At 37.3% G+C, this 18,489-nt stretch overlaps 1 protein-coding gene across 6 annotated transcripts in view; it reads right to left on the bottom strand.

Moving 5' to 3' along the window:
* The window catches only part of SPIRE1 (spire type actin nucleation factor 1), a 198,820-nt gene that overhangs the window by 166,518 nt on the left and 13,813 nt on the right, over positions 1–18,489 (bottom strand). For 5 of the 6 annotated variants that reach the window (XM_042909576.1, XM_042909577.1, XM_042909578.1 and 2 more), the window contains exon 2: positions 9,137–9,171. In XM_042909576.1, the coding sequence (XP_042765510.1) occupies positions 9,137–9,171 (35 nt within the window). Of the gene's footprint in view, positions 1–9,136; positions 9,172–16,083; positions 16,133–18,489 lie in introns of those variants that run through there. The other variant, XM_042909581.1, reaches the window with a different exon arrangement.

Here is an 18,489-nt window from a genome sequence, read left to right as displayed (position 1 = left end):
TAAAATACTTATGAATATATTTAACAGTGTAAACGTAAAACTTATGCTCTGAAAACTACAAAATATCATTGAAAAAAACTGAAGAACATCTAAATAAATGGGAAGACACCCTGTATTCATGGATTGGAAGGTTTAGCACCATTAAGAGGCAGTACTACCCAAAGCCATCTAAAGATACAACACTATCCATATGAGAATCCCAGCTAGCTTCCTTGTAGAATTTACAAGCTGATTCTAAAGCTCATATAAAAATGCAAGGCACCCAGAAGAATCAAAATAATCTTGAAAAAGAACAAGTCTGGGGGACTCACACTTCTGGATCTCAAATCTTACTACCAAGAAGTGGAAATCGATTAAGACAGCATGGTGCTGGCAGGACAATATAGAACTGAGAATCCAGAAATAAACCCACAGATCTATGGTCAACTGATTTTTGACAAGGGTGCCAAGACTATTCAATGAGGAAAAGAATGGTCTCTTCAAGAAATGGTGTCAGGACAACTGCATATCGACACGTAAAAGAATGATGTTGGTCCCTTATTCACTTCATATTAAAAAAAAATTGGAAAATGGATCAAAGACCGTCAAAGTATAAGAGGCAAAACTATGAAACTCTTAGAAGAAAACATAGAGGTAAATGCTCATGATCTTGCTTTTGGCAACAGACTCCTAAGATACCAAAACAACAAGCAACAAAAGAAAAAACAGACACATTAAAACTGCATCAAAATTAAAAACTTTTGTGCTTAAAAGTATACCATCAAGAAATGAAAAGAAAGCCCAAAGAATGGGGGAAAATATTTGTAAATCATGTATCTGATAAGGGACTTGTATGTAGAATATATAAGAACAACCACAACTCAACAATAAAGAGCCCAATTTAAAAAGGCAAAGATGAACAGAAAAATGTACAAATAGCCAATAACCATGAAAACATGCTCAACATCATTAATCATCAGGGAAACACGCAAATCAGAACCAAAACAGATGCCATTTTACACCTACCAGGATGGCTAGAATCAAAAAGGCAGATAACAACAGGTACCAGTGAGGATGTGGAGAAACCCAAACCCTCAGATACTGCTGGTAGGAATGTCAAATGATGGAGCTACTTTGGTAAACAGTTTGGCAATTCCTCAAAGGTTTAAAACATGGAGCTACCAGTTGACCCAACAATTCTACCCATAGGTATACAACCAAGAGAAATAAAAACTTACATCCACACAAAACCTTACACAGGAACCTTTATAGGAGCATTATTCATAATGGCCAAAAGGTGGAAGTGATTCAAATGTCCATCCACTAATGAATGGGTAAACAAAATATGGCATATCCATATAGTTGAATATTTAGCAGTAAAAAGGAATGAAGTACTGATATACACTATAACACAGATAAATCTTGAAAACATTGTGCTAAGTGAAAGGCACAAAAGACCACATATCACATAATTCACTTATATGGAATATCCAGAATAGGCAAATCCATAGACATGGGAAGTAAATTAGTTGTTGTTTGGGGTAGTGTAAGGGTACTAGGGAATGGTGGATGATAGCTAAAGGTACTGGATTTTCAGAGGTGACACAAATGTTTTAAAAGTGAGTGTTGTGATGGTTGCATACCTCCGTGAATATACCAAAAACCAATGAATACACACTATAAACGGGTGACTTATATCTGTGAATGATATCTTGATAAAGCTCTCACTTGATAAAGCCCATCATCAAAAGACATTAGGGAACTGTCACAACACCAAGTAAAGTACCTAATTTTACTGATAATGGGTTTTTTTACACTGTTTTTTTTTAACATTTTTATTTATTTTTGAGACAGAGAGAGAGAGCATGAACAGGGGAGGGTCAGAGAAAGAGGGAGACACAGAATCTGAAACAGCCCTCAGGCTCTGAGCTGTCAGCACAGAGCCCGACGCAGGGCTTGAACCCACAGACTTTTCATTAAGGCAGATTGATATGGCTCCCTGATAAGGCAAATTATAATGAAAACCTTCTACTCTATTATCAAAGTACTTACAGGTGCTTCAGATTCCTATAGTGTAAACTTTCTACTCAGTCAAGAATACTATGTTTACTCTCGATAATCTGAGCTATTCTGAAATCCTCTGCCAGACATACATATATAATTGTTATTGGTCTTCAAATATAGTAAAAACCATACATATATAATTGTTATTGGTCTTCAAATATAGTAAAAACTATACAAAGGAATACTACCTGTATAAATTTTGTATCCTATGGTCAAACCACGTATTTAAGACATCTATGACTACAACACAGAAAGACATTTTGGTAATAAATGTTATGAGAAGAGGGAGGGTAGAGGGGAAAGAGAGGCAGGAAGAAAGAAAGGCAAGGAAGGTGGGTGAAATGAATTTCAAATATAACAAGTAACTAACATAACATGCCAGTCTCTATCTGATGACACATGTAATCCAAATGAGATTATCTATTTATCACACCATTAAACCTCACTACTAACCTCTACTAATATTCATACTCAGAAGCAACAACTCAAAGGTAGACACAATTTACTCTGCAGACACACAAGCCAATTTCCAAACCATTTAAGTTGAAGTCAGCCAAAAGGCCATGTAAATTCAGGCATGTTTGGGGTTTTTAATCCAAAAGCACAGCAAGTAGAGTGTGAGCAGCCTTCCCATTTCTTTTGGTCTACTGACCAAGGAGAAAATGCTATTGTTACCTGCAGTTAATGGAGCTTATTCTTCCAATCCTTTTATAGAACATATATCATTATTTTAACTTCTTGTCATGCAATTCCATTTATAAAACCTTAAAGTAAGGTTTAAAATCCACTGAAAGAACAGATCTGACAGTAATTGTCTTTTTGTTTCTGCTTTAAGATTTAATTAGTTTGGTATCAAATACTAACCTCACAATCATTTAAACAAGCTCATTATGCAGCTGTAGTTATGCACAAATGCAAATATTTTCATAAAAATATTACAGCTGATCCTTGAATAACATGGGTTTGAACTGCATGGGTCCACTTATACTGTGATTTTTCAGTTAAATACAGTACAATACTGTAAATGTATTTCTCCTCCTTATGATTTTCTTAATAACATTTTATGTAACTTACTTTATTGTAGTAAGAGCATACAACATAAAAAGGATCTGTTGGTAAGGTTATTAGTAGTTAACTTTTTGGGGAGTCAAAGTTGCTCAAGGGTTAACTGAACATACTTCTTCAACTTACATTTTTAAGTTACTTTTGAAGTTAACTAAGGGCTATCAAATGTCAATTAAAAGAGGTATTACTCATCCCACGGTCACCATGGGTCTGCATGAACCAGAGATGAAATCAAAGGGCAGTGGGCTGATTTAGCTAAACACAAAATGGGCAACTTTTTTTTTTTTTTTAATTTTTTTTTTTAACGTTTATTTATTTTTGAGACAGAGAGAGACAGAGCATGAACGAGGGAGGGTCAGAGAGAGGGAGACACAGAATCAGAAACAGGCTCCAGGCTCTGAGCTGTCAGCACAGAGCCCAATGCGGGGCTCGAACCCACAGACCGCGAGATCGTGACCTGAGCTGAAGTCGGACGCTTAACCGACTGAGCCACCCAGGCGCCCCAACAAAATGGGCAACTTTTAAATGTTATACTCTGTGTTAAAGCAGCAAACTCCCACATACTACCTTTGGCAGTTTATTTTAGGCTGCTCAGGAAACATAAAAAATTTTCATGTAATCCTGTTTGTGTCAAAAACTATATGTAATCAAAATGGAGTAAGTCCAAGGCACTAACTCTGATATATTTGGGCTCCCCCACAAAGCAGACTAATTCTAGTTAGTCTGGTTTCCCAGGAGGTTCAAATATAGAGAACAATTCTTGAGTCATTCTGAGTAAGTTAGAATCAGACTACTTCACAAATTACTACACTACAGAACTCTATGTTCGTCTAACCAACAGGGTTGAAGGTTCAGGGACTGCAACCATTCCTTTGCCCAGTTTACATCGAGCAAGAACACAGTCCCAGTTTACATGGGGCAGGAACACAGTCCCTGGCTACACAACACCAGGAATTGTAGTCACAGGTAAAAGACACATACAGAATAAGGAGACACAGCCATTTCACTGTCCCGAATGGGGCACTAAACTAATTGCCAGCATTATGTAGATGCCTTACACTGCAGATAAATAAAGGCTGGATAAAGACAAACAAATTTAAGGCGAAGGGAAGTGGTTCTGCAACACACTGGCTCTATGGCCTTGGGCAATTTACTTAACCTCTTTATACCTCAGCTCTCATTTCTAAAATTTGTTTTTAAGTTAGTTAAGAGGATAAAATTAATGTCTACAGCAGTACTTAGCATACAGTTAGCTCTAAAGTATTTTTTTTTTAAGATTCAATGTGGGAATGAGACAGAATAAGTATTTATGTACAGTATATATCAACTCTATTCCTAAGATGTGAACATGAATCTTTTATAGTTTCCCACAGTAAAGATTACATTTTCCTGCTACACTACGATTTTTATAAACTAGCTTTATCAAGATTAAAGTACTGGCAAAACTTTATATAATGTTTTAACCTATTCCACTTAAAGCAGCTAATCTACCAAGGGAACAAGAGGATTGTTCTAGTTATTCATTTAACCTTCTTCCCTGCTAAAGGGAAAGGGCCTCAGTGCTTCATAGTTAGTGGTGGTTAATAGCAAACAGGGATGTGATAAAATTTGGAAAGCTGAAAACAACAATAAAAATGCCTCAATTAAAATACTTGAAAAATTCAAATCCTTTATGTTTTAGCATTAAGTGCTTAGCAATTTTCTTCAAATATAAAAGTACAACCCACAAAATTATTTAAATAATGGCAGTAGGAAAAACTTGTAAAATGGGTAAAAGCTCCCTCAAACTGTGGAACATAACTGCCTCTTAGTGCCCACAGGAACAGGTCAGTCATCAAGAGTTTATAAATGACCAGGCTGAGCTGTGAGCACTTCTAGAGAGGGAGAAGCAGGGGTAATGTACTGTTGAAATTATATGCCCTTCTCAAAATGAAAGGACAAAATACAGATCAGTGGTTGACAGAGGCAGGGAGTGGGGGAGGTGAGGGAATGACCACCAAGAGCCACTGGAGGAGTTTGGGGAATGACAGAACTTGATCGTGGAGTTGGTTAGCACAACTTAATGTTTCTCAAAACTCAAAGAACTATAACTGAAAAGGGTGTTTTACTGTATGCAAATTATACCTTCAAAAAATGGAAAAGAGATACAGGAAAAAATTAAATTGCCTATTAAAGTAAAAAACTTTGCAATGTCTTTTAAAACAAACTATATGAAGGCATTTGGGTGGCTCAGTTGGTTAAGTGTCTGACTTCAGCTCAGATCATGATCTCATGGTTTGTAAGTTTGAGCCTCACACTGGACTCTCTGCTGTCAGTACAGAGCCTGTTTCAGATCCCCTGTCCCCTTCTCTCTGCCCCCTCCCCCACTCGTGCACACACTCTCTCTCTCTCAAAAATAAATAAAACATTAAAAAAAATAAAACAAACTATATGAAAGATTTCCCTTAATGAGTTCAAATACTGGAAAACACTAGTATAATCAAGTACACTCAAGAAATTTTCCAAACAGTGAGAAATAAGGTACAATACTTGATCTTTTAGAAACATTAAGCTATACTGAGGTACAAGATCACATGAAAGTTGACTGAACGCCTACTTATGGCCTCCTTGCTTTCTCTAAACTCATACTTTTGTTTGGTTTTTCTGAATACAGGAAAAGTATTAAAAAGAGAATTGTAAGTAAAACTAGAAAACAATTCATAATATGATTTCCATATACTACAAAACCTATTAAAATAATATAGTTGAACACTTCGAGTTATACGTCCTGATGATGTAAAGGGATTCTGCTTTCCCTAGCAGTCACCGGAGGGTCCTAGTAGTCCATGAGCCTTGCTCAGGAAGATGACTTTCTCTGTCCCAGGAAACTATACACCTCCCAAGCTACATTCATTAAGCCAGGCTTTATGCTAAACTCTGTATTCACCCATCTCTCAGATGAGGAATCTTGAGGCCGAGAAGTGAAGGGAAAGGGTGGAGCCAGAGCTGGGCCCAAGCACAAACACCCAACATATGGGCTCCTGGGGCGTGAACCTGCACTGCAATGTGGAGCAAGCAACGTGCTACTCCACCTTATCCAGGGCCCTTCACAGTTCCACTCGCCTACAACTTGTTAGCAGCCCTTACTTTGGTCTGCACTTAATGCCAGAGCGTGATGAGCATTTCCTCTCAACAGAAGACCAATGAAAGGGCAAAAGAGGCTCTAGCAATCACCGTTCTGATCCAGGATAACCTCATTCTCAGAAATGACCCTGTCATCTCACGGACAGAAAAGACTGGCTTAAATCCTTATTATCAAGGATTCCCTCAATTTCCCATGGTCTTCCTCAAGACTGTGGTTTTACTGCTCTCAGCCTTCAATTCTATTTCTCAGGAAAAAATACCCACTATAACCACACCGCAGAGCCCGGCAGCTCTCAGACTGTGACCCTTTTACACTCTAAAAACTACTGAGGAATCCAAGGAGCTTTTGTGTATGTGAGCCATAATCTACCAATATCTCCTGTATCAGAAATTAAAACTGAGAAATTTTTTAATCACTTAAATCACTGAAAAATATTAAATATGTTAATATAAGTAACATTTTTATGGGGGAAAAACTCTATTTTCAAAAAAAAATAATGAGATACTGTTTTACATTTTTATAAAACTATTGAAGGTCATGCTTAATAAAAGCTGGCTAGACCTTGCCTCTGCTTCTGAGGTGTGGTATGTCATAGGTGGCCAAGGAAAATACCACTGTATCCTCGAGAGAATCAAAGTAAATAAAAGGGCTGGTAATGTCTTAGTATTACTTCAAAAATAGCTGGATCTTGAAAGGGTGTCAGGAACACACACCCCCACCCCCAAGTCCTCCCACCACACTTGGAGAACCATCAGTCTAGTCAAGCCAAATGTAGTCCTACATCTAGTTACAGCATATATCCACTCTCTAACTTGGATTCCAGCCTATTCCCTCCTGCTTCCTTACCACCACGACCCCCCACCTCCCCAAGTACCATCATTCCTAAAAAACAAAACTTCCTACTTAAGCTGTACCCTCTTTCTTTCAAGCCACCAAACTTCTTGAAACAGTTCCCATTGCCTCTACTGTTCCTTCATTTTATTATTTTAATAAATAAAGTAATACGTTAAGACATTCTCATTTTAAAAAATTCAAACAATATAGATAAATCCCCACCCACAATTCCAGTCTCTTTGCCAGAGGAAGCAACCACTGTTACCCCTAGAAAATACCCCAAGTCTATTTTGTAAACTAAATTAATCAGATTGATCTTATTTTCTTGTTATTTTTCCCTCTTTAAATGATTATTAAAAATCCTGAATGAGAGTTCTGTTTAGATTCCAGTGTTTCTGGTTACCCAAGGTGTAGGTCAAAGAATAAGTGCTACTAATTAGGAGACAACGGAGATAAAATGAGTGATGTTCCTATACAAAACGAGTACTAAACAAAATGCTATAACCATTCAGATTTTATGGCAATACAACATAATAAGACAGAATAATGAGACTTTGACATCTTGACATATATAGTGTCTTCAGGGTTTATATAACATTTTCACATATATTTGCTCTTTAAAATTTCACAACCCATGAAGTTAATAGGAATTATGATTAACATTTTACAGATAAGATAGCCAAAGTTCTGGGAGAAAAAAATTACTGCTCAAAATTACATACCTAGAAAGACGCACACCAGAAACCACAGAGAGAAATTTTATCTTCTGACTCCAATCAAGCCCCACTTCTTTGTATTACTCAAAAATTCTCACAATAAAAAAAAAAAATTTATTACATTCTTGCCTATTTTTTGAGCTAATTTGGAAAAAAATGATCTCTACTCCCAAAGCTGAAGACACAAAAATAAACCATACGGGCATCTGAGTCAGTCAGTTAAGCATCTGACTCTTGATTTAAGCTCAGGTCATGATCTCACAGTTGGTGAGTTTGAGCCCCGAACTGGGCTCTCTACTCATGGCACAGAGCCTGCTTGGGATTCTGTCTCTCCCTCTTTCTCTGCCCCTCCTCCACTCACACTTTCTCTCAAAATAAACATTTTAAAAAATAGTAACTTCTGAATGCAAAAAAAAAATTATTTTTGCTTCTTTATTATACAATACAATCCCTTAGAAAGCTTGCATTTTACTTAAAATAACAGTTGAAATTTACTAAAACCTACAACAGTAGACAGGTTATCAAATTAAAAAAAATAACTTCCTAAATCCTTTATTTAGTCATTGCCATTAATAAATACCCAAGATTCCTAATGTAAAGATGTACAGTTCCTAAAAAGAACACCACATATACATACTTCATGGATGCTACCCTTATATTTCAGTGTTACCCTTGAAATTCCTGCAAGGAACACAGGGAATCACATGGAAATTCCTTAAAATTCACAGTCAGAATTTTGAACTAAATTATTAAAAAGTACTAAATCTGTTTATACAAATAACAAAGCATTTAATTCATTATTAATCTTACTAGAATACTGTTTCCAAGCCCCTGTTTTTTTCCTACACCAAGACAGGTCCAGAGGATTCCAACACATTTAAATGATTATGACACATCAGATTGGATTATGAAAAAAAGTGAACTTAAACTATTTCTTATTAAGGGCTCTGAATCTTAGTATCTCAATTTTGCAAATAATAACATGGGAAAATTTTAAAACCATGATTAAGCTAATCTTTTTAACACACCCTAGACTTTTAAAAATATGGGCAAGGAGGGGGCGCCTGGCTGGCTTAGTCAGTGGAGCATGCAACTCTTGATCTCGGGGTTGTGAATTTTAGCCCCACATTGAGTGTGGAGATTACTTAAAAATAAAATCTTTTAAAAATATATAAATAAACAATATAACTGATTTTTCTCCACATTTTACTCTTCTTAAATGTAAAAGATATACACCTGCTGTCAACATATCCTTGTCAGAAGGCCAAAAATCCATAATGATAGTTCAATACTTAAGTTAGTCTAAAGAACTGCAAACCTGCTTTACTAACAAATTTTTGAGCATTTCTCTTACCTCTGTCTCTGTACAATGTGAGTATCCCAATTTACCTGTAATAAAAATACAAAAAGTTACTTTCAAAGGATTTTAGCTTTTTCATACTGATAAAAATATCTCAGTTACTCTGGCATGGCTTCATTATATCTATGAAAAGCTATGCAAATAAAAGATGCTAGAATGACCAAACATTGTAGAAAGTCCTGCTTAGGGATTTGTTTAAATAGGACCAAAACAAAATAATAGAAAGATGGGAAGAATATATTCAATTATAATAAGATCTAAAACACACACACATATTTAATATGCATATATACAAGTTAATGAAAGTAAAATAAAAATATTTTTATCAAAATCTTAATTTATTTTAAAGATATCTTAAAATACATTAAAGGTATTTAAAAGGTACCTTTTAAAATCCTCTAAAATACCTTCAAAAAATCTTTAAAGACTCTTGGGCTTCTTTCCAAACATATATTCCAGTTTACAGGCACAGTGATCATTTCAATAAAAGCATAAATGTCTTAAACTAATAGTTTCTTTAATACATGATGGTTGTTTTTCTTTGATTAATGATTAGACAAAACCACATAATTAACTTAGTAATTTTTCCAATAGAGGATCACCTAATCAATAACTAGAATTGAACAATATTTGGCTGCAGCAACATTTTCTCTTCATCACTGAGACTGAACACCAAGAAACATGTAAAATTGTATATTTATTTCAATTTGGATGAATAAAACATACTTTTTCAATAAAAAACACCTATCTTAAAGATCACTTATTAAGTAGTTTTAACAAAAAGAACAGGTTACACATTTATATTGGGTACTAAAAAATGTAATTTCCCCAGTCCACACATCTTAAATTTCATTGTCCTCACTTCAAACATACATTAATCTCTACCTCCTTTCCTCCAATAACATTATCCTTCCCCCTAACTGCTTCCTCTCTCCAGGCTATGACCCCCACACCTAGCCCTAACCCACAGTGGTTGTTCCTTCAGTCTGTGTTTTTTCTTCAATGCTTAATGAGAATTTATACACCTTAGAGTTTATGATATCACACACACACACACACACACACACACACACACACACACACAAAACATAATGTTTTTTATGTGCCTCCTGACTCTTAAAATGAAAAAACTGAAACCCACAATTTCTGATGACCTAATAATCCTAATGTGAAATACTGGCTGAAATTGAGACCAGAAGATAAGTGACCACAGGTTCTGTGAATTAAAAATGATTTACGAGCAATAAATAAAGATTACATGAACATACAGATCAAATGGGTTTAATATATAAAGGTTTTACCAATTTGACAATAAACTTCATATATTGAAAAAAATATATATATATATAAAGGTTTTATATACTATGGTTTGATAAATACATAACTGTTATTTATATATTCATATATTGTTACATGAAACTGTATAATATAGAATTTTACATATATTATACAGTTTTACGTATGTGTATATGACTGCTCAGAACATCAGTGCTTTTGGTAGATTAATTATCCTTGACTCCTACAGAAAGGGTGATTAACTTAACCTAGCAAAGTATTGTGAACAGGAGCAGCTCAAAGAAAGGCACAGACTACCTCTCAACAAACATTTAGAGTGTCTATTCCATAGAAGGAATAGGGGAGGGAAGGGGAGGGGAGGGAAGGGGAAGGAAGGGAAGGAGGGGGAAATACAGTGTTAAGACAACTATAACAGAGAACAAACTCTTTGAAAGTACATGGAAGTACATCTTCAGTATGACAGATTCTTAAGGTAAAGAGAATTGCAAAGAAATCTACAATTTTACGTAGAAGGTTTGTTGTTGGTAGTATAGTTGGTAAAAATTTTTGAAACTATTGTGTTGTAGCACTGAGCAAATAAATACAGTGATACTGCTGGGAATTATGAACTGAGGGAGAAGGAGCATACACTCCTAACGTGTGGGAAGGAGAGGAAGAGCCTGTGGTGGTAAACTGGCATTAGAGGTATTATCTAACTTCAAAAAAAACATACTCCTTAGCTTCTCTTCCAAAAGAGGGAGAAGCAATAGTACCCCATTTTGCAAGAGCACACCTAGCCCATTCTCCCTCAAAGGAACCAGGACTTGGGATTGGCTGACTCCACAGATGGGACAGAGAAATTACAAGATAAACTGGAACATCTTTTTGCACCAGAAAGTAATGAAGTACTCAAAGAATGACAGAGTGATGTCACAAGGACTTGTGAGTCCTATGAAATAAGATTTTTTTCAATGACCTCTATTATAAAACTGAAAATTATTTCCTATTTTTGTGAGAGTGCACAACCACTTCTGTTTATTCAATATGACCCAGTGACTAAATCATGCAACTACAGAAATGTGGTTAACTACGAAATGCTTGACCACCTACACTATTCTGCCATCCAAATCCCTGCCCAGACTCTGACCCAGGAATCAGAAAAATCCTAATTACATGACAGCAGAGCTAAAAGGAACCTTGGAAATGATCTTGCCCAATCCATTCATTTTACCAATGAGTAATCTGAGCCTGAGGAGTCAAATGACTTGCACAAAATGACAGAGCTAAGAGTAGACTCTAAGGCTCCTGAACTTTGTCATGACCTGTCCTCCATTCCCACTTGCAGTGGCCACTGGGGTTAGGATAGGGGATTGCAGAGCTGCTATCCCAGCTACCTACCAATTATAATACTGTATCTGGGGAAATGGGAAAATGTATTCCTCAATTTGACAGTTGGAAACTGCTAGAGTAGCAACTAAGAAATTTTCATTTGACAACTTTTGAGTCCTCTGTCAAAGGTCAACCACCTGTTTTCCAAAACTAAACCTAAGGAATCCCTCTAAAACCTAGAATCATATAACTTCACTTTCTACAAGTACAGTAAACTAAGCTGATGGTAGGCCTAACCAAGGTTTCAGATTATTAAATGCAGTGAATTCTTTCTTTCAACAATTAAAGTTCTAACAACTTTATTATTATTAGGTTAATTAAAAGGCTAGATTAACTATCTGATGATGTAAAATAAAAGGAAATATCTGAAATGATACTTAAACATTAAGTTTCAAAATATTCCAACATTATCATTGTACTTATACTCTAAGAAGAGGGATGATATGCATAGCAAGCCAAAACTTCAGCTCACTGTTTCCCAAAAGGAATGAGCATTTTAATAATGCTGGAAGAATCAAGGCTGAATTTTTTTAGGTCCTTCTTTTTAACTGATTCTGAAATATCCGATCTGCTCTTAAGATTTACTAGACAAGTTCCTTCATGTCCTAGGAAATGGAAAAATCAATCTTCCTATAAACTGACATAAAATGGCTTTAAGAAACAAACGAGCCCTAATGTAAAATGCCTGTCATAAAGAAATCCTCAACTAATACAATGCAAACATTTTAAATCCTAAATGTTAGTAATCAGACGCTTCCATTCAACAAGTCTACTCAATGTTACCAGAAAGAGCATTTTGGTGAACAAACCTTAGAAGACCACTCTGGTCTTAGAAGACCACGCCTGGGTGGCTCAGTTGGTTAAGCATCCTACTCATAATTTCAGCTCAGGTCACTATTTCATGATTTGGGAGATCAAGCCCAGCATCGGGCCCTGTGCTGACAGCTTGGAGCCTGCTTGGGATTCTTTCTCTTCCTCTCTCTCTCTCTGCCTGTCCCCCACCCCCACACACATGCATACCCTATCAAAATAAATAACTAAACATTAGAAAAAAAAAAAAGACCACTCATAGTCTTGGCTGTTCAGATTTAGGCCTAACATAGCACACTCTCTGAAATGTCCTCACCTCAGTGGAATCACAAAATTTGATGAACCACACAACTACACGGTGGAAATTAAGGTACAGTTTCAGAAAAAATTCAAGATGTTCATGTAGATGAATAATACTTGTAAGCTAGTAGAAACCTCAGTGTGCAGCTGAATTGTCTGTCACACAGCCATGTTATGAATATGATTCAAATTAGCTGAATAAGAAGAAGGCACACAATGCCCACCAAAAAGACACAGGGCCCCTATAATCTTTATGATAAATAAATAGCTCTCAGAATTATTCTCCAAATTTTCCCATGGGACCAAATGTGGGCAATGTTTGGGTCCATCTGTGAAAGTATGTTCTTTTTTTCATGCTGAAACTGAGCATCAGTATCAATAGATAAACACTGTCCTCCTGTCAGCTTGCCTCTGCCCCCTCATTCATTGAATAAATATTTGCTAACACCTACTAAGTACTAAAATACTGATGATATAGCAGCAAACAAGCCACACATAGTCCTTGCTCCCTTTTTGAAGGACAGGGAATGCATGAGGAAGGGATAGGGCTTACGTTCAGTGAACACAGACCCAAAGAAACAAATAAAATAACTACAACTGGTAATAAATGCTATTAAGGACAGAAAAGGGAGAGAGAGAAAATAACAGAAATGATCCAATTTACAGTGGTCAGACAAGATATTTAAATAGAGATCATGATGTTGGGTAGCGTCTAACTACAGGGTTGACAGAAAAAAAAACCTGTTCTAGATCCAAGAGCCAGCCTGTGGTACAGCCCTGGAAGTGTTGGGGGGGGGGGGGGGGGAGCATAAAATGCATTTAGAAAGACAGGGAGGGGTAGATCACACAGGCCTTTCAGGACAGTGTAAGGAGTTTAGATTTGATTTTAAGGACAATGGGAAGCTACTGGAGGAGATTAAGCAAGGGCATGAGCTGATTCAAGGTGGGTTTCCCGGTTGGTCCTGCTCTGTGGAGGGTCAAGGTGAAAGCATGAAGGAGGAGGGGTGGCAAACGGGTGGAGTTGGGGGAAAGCAATGAGCCCAGGTGGTGGCAGTGACCAGGAAGCAGAGAATTAAGATATAATTTAGAAGCAGAATTAACAGGATTTGCTAATGGATTGTACTGGGAATGGAGCAGGGTGAGAAGGGAAGAATGATACCCTGGACAAGCCATATTTTCAGGAACAGCATTCTCAAAGACTTGATTCAAACCAATCAACATCAAGCTTAAGTTCTCAATACCCTCAAATACCCTGAGGGCACCTAGCTGGTTCAGTCAGAAGAGCATGCAACTTTTGGTCTCGGAGTCATGAGTTTCAGCCCCATGTTGGGTGTAGAAATTACTTCAATAAATAAAAATAAACTTAAAAAAAACCCAGAACTCATACTCTGTAAGAGACAAGTATATTAGGTACACTTTTGGGACAATTTTTATATGAAAACTAGAGAAAAAGTACAACTTTGAACAGTTAGACCAAAATTTAATAATAAAATAATCCCTACAGCCTAACCACACCTGAGTTTCTTAAACATCATGGCCGTTAAAGGCTCAGAATCCACGACCAGATGTTTCAGTGTCAAAAGTTATGACACTGAAACTGTACAATCATTAGCTTATACCTATGTCCCCCAACAAAAATTTTTTGCCAAGTTACATTTATAGTGAAAAAAGATCTATACACTTGACACAAGAAACAGTCATATAAAGGATCTTTTATTTGTTAAATGATCAAATCATTATCCACTATGCCATACAATCTCACTAGTATAGCTACTGAAAGATTAACAGGAATTTAGAATTTAGATATGGGAGAAAATTGGTATACTTGCTAACCAAACAAAGATTGTGTGTTCATCAAGCTCCTCTTCTTGGCCTGGCTGTCAGGAAGAATGAAATAAAATCTGATGTTCCACTACCACAAAAGCCCTGTGCTACAGCCTTTTCTTCTTCACACCTGTTGATAATTACCCTTTCTCTTAGCTGCCTTGGGAAGGCAGTGTGGCAGAATAACAAGAGCAAGCCTTTACACTTGGACAGTCCTAAGTTCAAATCTCACTTCCATACTTACTAATAGTGTGATGTAATTTTAAAATGTTTGTGTATTTATTTTTGAAAGAGAGAGAGGGAATGCATGGGGGAAGGACAGAGAGAGAGGGAGACAAAAAGAAGCCCAAGCAGGCTTCACACTGTCAACATAGAGCCTGACACAGGGCTCAGACCCATAAACCTTGAGTTCATGACCTGACCCAAAATCAAGAGTTGGATGCTTAACCAACTGAGCCACCCAGGTGCCCCTGTGATGTAACTTTAAAGCAAAATATTTGCAGGGTTTTCCACCTTCTCATCTATTAAAAAAAAAAAAAAAAAAAAAAGGAATAGTATCTACCTCACGGGCTTACATGAAAATTAAATGGAAAAAAAATGTTTTGAGGGGCTCTGCACAATGCCTACTGCAGGAGCTCAGCAACTGGTAGCTAAGCTTACCACTATTAACCCTGTGGAAAGATGAGAAATGTAAATACATTAAAATAGAGTCCTAAGAAAAACAGAGCAAAATGCTTACTAGGATTACAACCATGTAAAAGAGGTTATCGATTTTGAAATAAAAAAGTAGCTAAATCACATGAAAAAATACTATAAAATTCAACTCATTTTTATACTTGTATAGATCTTTAAAAGCTACTACATTTCACTCCATACCTCTCCGCAGAGGTTCCTAACACATAGCTTCCCCCCAATTCCTTATGTGGTGGTGTCCAGGATGATGACACTCAAATGGTCAACAACAGCTGGAGCTCAGCAATGGCTCAGGAGGAGGTGGTGGGGAGTGAATTGTCATTAGGTATTACTCAAAACTGGGGGCGCCTGGGTGGCTCAGTTGGTTAAGCATCTGATTTCGGCTCAGGTCATAATCTCACGGTCTGTGGGTTCAAGCCCCGTGTCAAGCTCTGTGCTGACAGCTCAGAGCCTGGAGCCTGCTTCAGATTCTGTGTCTCCCTCTCTCAGATCTGACCCTCCCCCGGTCACGCTCTGTCTCCCTCTCTCTCTCTTTCCAAAATAAACAAACATTAAAAAAAAAAACAAAAACCTGAAAATAAGAAAGCCTGAAATGGCAATCTCTATAATCAACCCATAAATAAAAATACCGTAAAGTCCCCAGAACTTACTACTTTACATGGCAAGGTGATTCTGAAGCTATGACTAAGTTAAGGCTCTAGAGATGGCGAGATTATGCTGGACCATCCAGGCAGGACCAATGTAACAAAGAGCTTTATGAGAGACAGGAGAGTCCAAGAAGGAGCTGTGATGACAGAAGCAAAGACTGAAACCATGTGAATGCAGGAAGGGGGACACAGGCAAAGGAATATGGAAAGTCTCTAGAAGTTGGAGGAGGCAAGGACCAGATTCTCCACTGCAGCCTCCAGAAGAAATATAGCCCTGAAAATACCTTGATTTTAGCACACAAGACCATTTTCAGACTTCTGACCTCCAGAACTGTAAGCTAATTTTGTGTTGTTTTAAGCTACGAAATTAGCGATGACTTCTTACAGGAAATGAATACACAGACCATGAAAAAGTCAAAGCAATATTACATGCTCTCACCATCTCAAACCCGATCCCAGGCTACCCTGTGTACAGGAGAATCCCATGCAGAATGTTCCAGAGTCAGAACTCGCCCACTGAGCACAAGGTAATGGAGTACAGTGGTTAAGAGCAAGGGCTCCAGGCCAGACTCTTGGGGCTTGAATCCCAGGTGGGCTGCTGGCTAAGTTTAAGGCCTCTATACTTTAGTCTCCCATTTAGAAGGCAGAGGCTAAGACGAGTACCTATCTCCTGGAGTTGTTGTCAAGATCAAAAGTAATAATCCAACTAAACTGCTTAGCCGACTGAAGGTCTCATAGTAAACACTTAATATGAGCTTAATATGAGCCATTTAAGTCTTTGACCTTCTCTCCAAGGAGGAAATAAGCTGAAAGACTCGTCTTCCAAACCCAAAAAACTGTAAGTCAACAGACCACTGGGTCCCTCAGATCCCTAGGTATAATTTAACGGGCCCTCTCCTGTGCCTTGGCCTGTAAGTTCGAGGGGTCTCCCGTGTGTCTACACACTGTGTTGGCCCAAAGAGAACGCAGCTGAGCTTTCATAAATGTATTAAACTTTTCTGAAATGTGACTCACAGGAAGGAGTTTAGTCCTCGCCCTCTCACCAACTCTCTCCTCCCTGTCTCCTCAGGGTAGCGTAAGCGGTTGCCTTTTACTGCCAGTGCATGCCCTTGGCAGTCTTATCTTGCCTCTCAAGTGCTCCTTCCAAGACTGGCAGCACTCTATGAATGATTCTAGTTACTATAATTTTTCATCTCCCTACACTGAACATCTCTGGTTGAAAACTTCACTTAGATATTCTACTTTTATAAGACATCAACCTCAAGGGAAATGCTATGACCAGTGGAACTACTCTGAACACCTCTGCCAGAAATGCATTAAAGCCAAAGGCATCCATCCGAACTATCCGGAACATTTCTAGAAATACATGCCATTCAAACCAACCCCTGCAATGCTCTTTTAAACTCTAAGAAAATAAATTATTGTTAATGAAATATCTCATTAATACTTAAAATTAATCCAAAGCATTCGCTTTATGTAGTTGAAACACATTGTAAATGCCAGTGTAAAACCTTCATTTTTACAGCTGAGGAGGCTCAAGCTCTAGAGATAAATGATTCATTGAAGGTCAAGGAACTGTGACCAGTTACTCAGGCTGCTGGCCCACTAGTCGTCCTACAGTCTCCCCTGGCTCAGTAAGGGAGAGCCTGGGAAGCAATGGATGCCTAAAGGTGAAGCACAGAGTCCACACTAGTGGAGAATACTAAAAACAAACTTTCTAAGTATCACTTTGGTTTATTTGTTCACTGATCATGACTAATAAATGCAGATAGAGAAAAAAATATGCTGTTAATGTGAGCTGTTAATGTGAGCCTTATGCCCTCTTAATAGGACAAAGAATCCCTTGACTAATCAATATGAACAATACATTTAATCACACTTTGTAGAACTTAAAGCATAATCTTACTATTTTAAAGAAGTGTAGAAGTATAAAGGCATCACATGTTTGCTTCTGTAACACGATGTTGCTCTTAGAGATAACTGACTTTGATCCTGGTCAGGAATAAAACCTCTAATCTTAATACCACTTATGGAAAAAATGTCACCCATCTCTTCATTCATAGACAGTGTCTATGTCTATGACAGTGACAGGCCCTTCCAGAACCTGACTCTCCTTTCTTGAGAACTTCTAACTCCTATCTGTAGACTCTGCCCTAAGCCAGGCTCTGTGACCTTTCATGTCAGTCATCTTTGCCATAAATCTCAACTTTATCTTAATTCTGAAATATGGGCTTCTGCTTTATTTTTGAGGCCCGCTCTTTACTTTGTATCCTAGATCCCATAATAAAACCCCTTATCTTTAAAAAAACAAAAACAAAAACAAAAACAAAAAACCTTGGCTTATTATTGCCAGTCACTTTCCTAGGGATTATACTCTAGCCCTTGGACCTCACATCAGTGACTAAAACC

This window comes from Panthera leo, chromosome D3 (genome assembly GCF_018350215.1).
Source record: "Panthera leo isolate Ple1 chromosome D3, P.leo_Ple1_pat1.1, whole genome shotgun sequence".
Lineage (NCBI taxonomy): Eukaryota > Metazoa > Chordata > Mammalia > Carnivora > Felidae > Panthera > Panthera leo.
Note: the sequence above shows the minus strand (reverse complement) of the source record. Positions and strands in the feature narration are given on the sequence as shown.